Here is a 4,222-nt window from a genome sequence, read left to right as displayed (position 1 = left end):
TAGGCATGGATTTATAAAAGAATATCTTCTTCATTAAAAATAGCTATATATATTTTAAATACATTTCAACTTTATTCGAATTCAGAATTCAACATTTTCATATTCTTTAAATTAATTTCATTAATTTGTATTTATTTACAAACAAATAGCCGCACTAATTTTGATATAATCAAAATTCATTAACAAACATTATACGTTACATTTTACATCTTATAATACTTTACAAAATAAATTATCGTTATTTCTCACTGGTCTCTATTTAGGTAAGTACTTCAAATATCTCATTTCATGGCAAAGCCAAACGGCAAACGAGAGCAACAACAATGAACCCGATTGATGGGCGGCAGCCAAATGCACGGGGACATGATTCAGCAAAGTGCTAATACCCAAAGTGACCTGTAGCCATGCCACCAAGGCGGCAGAATTCATGGCCCAATAGGCCCGTTTGGGTAATCTAGTGCGTCTCGACAACAACCACATGGCAGAGACTAATGTCAATGTGGTAACACCTAAAATGCGATGATTGAATTGTACCGTTGTAGGATTCTCGGTAATATTCTTATTAATCGGTTGGAATGCCAACAGGTCATCGGGTAACCATTTATCGCCCATTTTCGGGAATGAATTATAAACCAAACCAGCATCTAGACCAGCTACAAATGCCCCAGAGAAGGCTGTCAGGAAAATTAAACCCTTGGCAGCATAGGCAAATCGCTTAAAACGCAATGTACTCAAACTGGCTGTGGGGAACTGTTCGGCGGGCAACAGCTTCTTAAGGCCCTGTGATAGGAACAGAGTGTAAAGGACAAAGGCAACACCCAAATGGGCAGCAAGACGATGTTGTGATACACGTGGCACATCATTGACATCTTCAAAACGATTTTCCAAACCCGATTTAACCATGTACCAACCCATTAGGCCTTGGGCTCCAATCAAGGAGCCCATAAGTAAAACAAATTTCTTGGTGGTGGAATTTAAACGGCCCTTGGACCAAAAGTAAATGGCTGGCAGCAAGAACACTGCACCAATGGCACGACCCCACATGCGATGTATGTACTCCATCCAGAAAATGCGTCTAAATTCATCCACAGTCATGTTTTGATTTTTCCTAAAAGGGTAAAGGGTTATTCCGATATCTAAAAATTTGAATAATTTAATTCTAACTTACATCTTAAATTCCGGATATTGTTGATATAGCCTAAATTCCTCTTCCCACTCAGCCTGTGTGGTGGGAAATTTCTCACCCAACAATTTCCATGTGACCATTGATAAACCCGACTCGGTGAGGCGGGTAACACCACCCAAGGCAACAGCCAAATAAACCATGCCACCACAAACCATCAACCATTTGCCCACAGCCTTTTCTCCTTGTACGGCAATCTGTTGACTTTGACTGTGGCATATCCGTATAATGGGAGCCTTAAAGGTGTTGGGTTTAAGTAATGACTGTGGACCGAAAGAAGAAGAGAAGCCATTGAATTTCATCATAATTGCAACTCAATTTTGAATTAAAATTACCTTTGTTGTAATACCAGTGGACAGATTCCTTATTCCTCTATGCACCAGATGACTGTTACTCCTCAATTGAGGAGTAACAACACTGCAAGCTGCCCTTAAAAGCCGGCTCATGTTTTCTTTTTGTTTCTTTTTTCGGCAGAGTTATCCAATCACACTGCAAAAGGAGGCGAGTGTGTTTTGTTCTAGAATGAACTAACGTAGCTGTTCACTGAATGGAACTGCGTGAACTCAATAGGAATTTTAACTTAAAATTAATAAATTAATACATTTTTTAAATGAAGGGGGAGAAGGCAATCGAAAGGGAATTAAATTGTATCATTTTTATATACCGCTGCCTCCTTAATAGTTATTTATTTAAACAAAAACACAGATGTTATTTAATTTAACATCAATGGGTAGGGTTTAATAGATCGTAAAATGACACGAACATAAAATACAGGGTGATAACGAAAAACATAAACTATTAAAAACACTTTTTTGAATAGGCTTCAACACAATAATTAAAAAAGATTGGAATTTCTATTAAAGAATATGTTTGCGATTCTTTAATTACTAAATAGTATAATATTTTATAGAAATACTTTCCACAGCCATTCCACATTTTGCAGTATTTCACTAGTCTTCTATTAAAAAGATCAAAAGTTTTATTAAAGAATATTATGCAATATTTAATTAATAATTTAATATTAGAAGACCGCTCAACTACTAGAACACATTCTCGACATCTATTGACAAAGTTTTTAATTAGAAGATTTTATCATCTTCTATTGGAAGACTTTATCGTCTTCTATTAGAATATTTTATTGTCTTCTATTAGAAGACTTTATTGTCTTCTATTAAAATACTTTCTTGTCTTCTATTTGAAGACTTTATTAGAAGACTTCCTTGTCTTCTATTAGAAGACTTTCTTGTCTTCTATTTGAAGACTTTATTAGAAGACTTCCTTGTCTTCTATTAGAAGACTTTATCGTCCTCGATTGGTGGATTTCCTCTTTTCCTATTAGACGCCTAAAGGCCTGATAGACTCTGGAAAATATTCTTTAATAAATCCACGCCTAAAGGCCTGACAGACTCTGGAAAATATTCTTTAATAAATCCACGCCTTATGGAAGGCCTTGGAAAATATTCTTTAATAAATCCACGCCTTATGGAAGGCCTTGGAAAATATTCTTTAATAAATCCACGCCTAAGTTGGCCCTTGAAAAATATTCTTTAATAACTCCACGCCTCAGTTGGCCCTTGAAAAAATATTATTTAATAAATCCACGCCTAAGGGCCTGACAGACTCTGGAAAATATTCTTTGAAAAAATCCACGCCTAAGAGTCTGTAAAATCCACGCCTAAGGATCCGATAGTCTGTAAAAAATATCTTTTAAGACATCCGTGCCTAAGGTTCTGACAGCCTTTGGGTCTGCTATGAGAGATTTTTTCGTATAAGTATTTGCATTATAAAATTTAAAATGTTTTTATTTTTACAAAAACTTTTTTATTTTTAATAAATAATTTGAAATTCGTTTACAAAAAAATACATCTCTCTTAATACAAAAAAACCTAACGTAATGTGGCAAATTTTTGAAAATTTACAGTACTGAATTTACCAAACAGTTCCAAGGGATAGTGGCGATCTTCCACCGGGGCATGTATGCGGATTTGGCGCATATGCGTATCACGGCCATTTTGATGATTTGAAATGACAGCAATTTGCAGCATAAAGGTGCGGATGCATTTGACACTGCCATCCTTTATGGGTATGGTAACCCAACCTAAAAAATAAGAAACATTAAAAATCTATTCCCTATAAATGTGTAGAATACTAACCAGTGGGTTCATTTAAATCAACAATTTGCAACTCTTGCAAATCATTGAAATGTGATCCCGCTCGTATCGAGATCCTAGATGGTGTATAACTTTCATCCAGTTTATAATCGGTATAGATGTAAATTTGACTGATATTCGTTTTCCGATGAAATTGGATGTTCACCAAATGTGGCAGTTGGCCATCCGATTGCCAATATGTATCCATAATATTATCACGTAAACGTTCTACACCAAAACCCGGTTTGCATGATGATAAACTCCAAACGGCTTGATTGCCAACTTCGCGTACCATACCATTCCGCTCTTCTTCCAGGGGATCTTCTTTGATGTCCGCTTTTTCACTTTCTTCATTATTCATTTGGAAAGGTGGGATTTTGTGTCGATTTGTCTGTTAGTAGGAAAGGATTTTTCTCGCACACCTAGAAAGCTCCTTTGCGCTTCCTCGAAAAATCAAAACAAAAAGCGGGCAGGGTATTAAAGATCGAAAAATGAAATGGTAGAGAGTAGGGTTGTAGAAATCGTTTGTGGGATAGAAAACAGCTGATTCACTTGTTGATTTGTGTTGCCATATTTTTTATGAAGCAAAAGTCCCCAGAAATAGAATAAATTGCGAGAAATCGTATTTTAACGAATATTTTTGATGGCTCATCGATCCCATTGGCTTAGATTTTTAAGAATATTTTTTCAGAACTAAATGGGGCTTAATGGTGGATTTTTTTAGGCTATTTACACGGGCTATCAGACTATCAAGCGTGGACTTTTTATTAAATTATTTTCCCAGATTATTGGACCATTAAGCGTGGATATTTTTAAGAATATTTTCACAGACTAAGCGTGGATATTTTTAAGAACATTGTCAGAGTCTATCCGGCCCTGAAGCTTGGAT

The 4,222-nt window shown here is 35.9% G+C and overlaps 2 protein-coding genes across 2 annotated transcripts; both read right to left on the bottom strand.

The window, feature by feature from the left end:
- Positions 1-255: 255 nt before the first annotated feature.
- LOC133325107 (cytochrome c oxidase assembly protein COX15 homolog) lies at positions 256-1,629 on the bottom strand. The gene is made up of 3 exons (XM_061533932.1): positions 1,519-1,629; positions 1,169-1,446; positions 256-1,108 (listed from the first exon to the last, which is right to left on the bottom strand). The coding sequence occupies exons 1-3, from the start codon at positions 1,627-1,629 to the stop codon at positions 256-258; spliced, it is 1,242 nt and encodes a 413-aa protein (XP_061389916.1).
- A 1,430-nt stretch (positions 1,630-3,059) lies between these two features.
- On the bottom strand, positions 3,060-3,694 carry LOC133325108 (anaphase-promoting complex subunit 10-like). Its single transcript, XM_061533933.1, has 2 exons — positions 3,337-3,694; positions 3,060-3,281 (listed from the first exon to the last, which is right to left on the bottom strand). Exons 1-2 carry the CDS (start codon positions 3,692-3,694, stop codon positions 3,070-3,072), a joined length of 570 nt encoding a protein of 189 aa, XP_061389917.1. The 3' UTR covers positions 3,060-3,069.
- Between the last annotated feature and the right edge of the window lie 528 nt (positions 3,695-4,222).

Source organism: Musca vetustissima, unplaced genomic scaffold (assembly GCF_032173495.1).
Source record: "Musca vetustissima isolate MV318-11 ecotype Yass unplaced genomic scaffold, APGP_CSIRO_Mvet_v1 utg113585, whole genome shotgun sequence".
NCBI lineage: Eukaryota > Metazoa > Arthropoda > Insecta > Diptera > Muscidae > Musca > Musca vetustissima.
This window is presented reverse-complemented; position numbering and strand designations above follow the sequence as displayed.

Coding starts and splice junctions, on each gene's coding strand:
- LOC133325108 (XM_061533933.1), bottom strand. CDS start 3,694: ATGAATAATGAAGAAAGTGAAAAAGCGGACATCAAAGAAGATCCCCTG. Junction 3,282..3,336: donor TGATTTAAATGAACCCACTG/GTTAGTATTCTA, acceptor CTTATTTTTTAG/GTTGGGTTACCATACCCATA.
- LOC133325107 (XM_061533932.1), bottom strand. CDS start 1,629: ATGAGCCGGCTTTTAAGGGCAGCTTGCAGTGTTGTTACTCCTCAATTG. Junction 1,447..1,518: donor CCACTGGTATTACAACAAAG/GTAATTTTAATT, acceptor TTCGGTCCACAG/TCATTACTTAAACCCAACAC. Junction 1,109..1,168: donor CAATATCCGGAATTTAAGAT/GTAAGTTAGAAT, acceptor TTACCCTTTTAG/GAAAAATCAAAACATGACTG.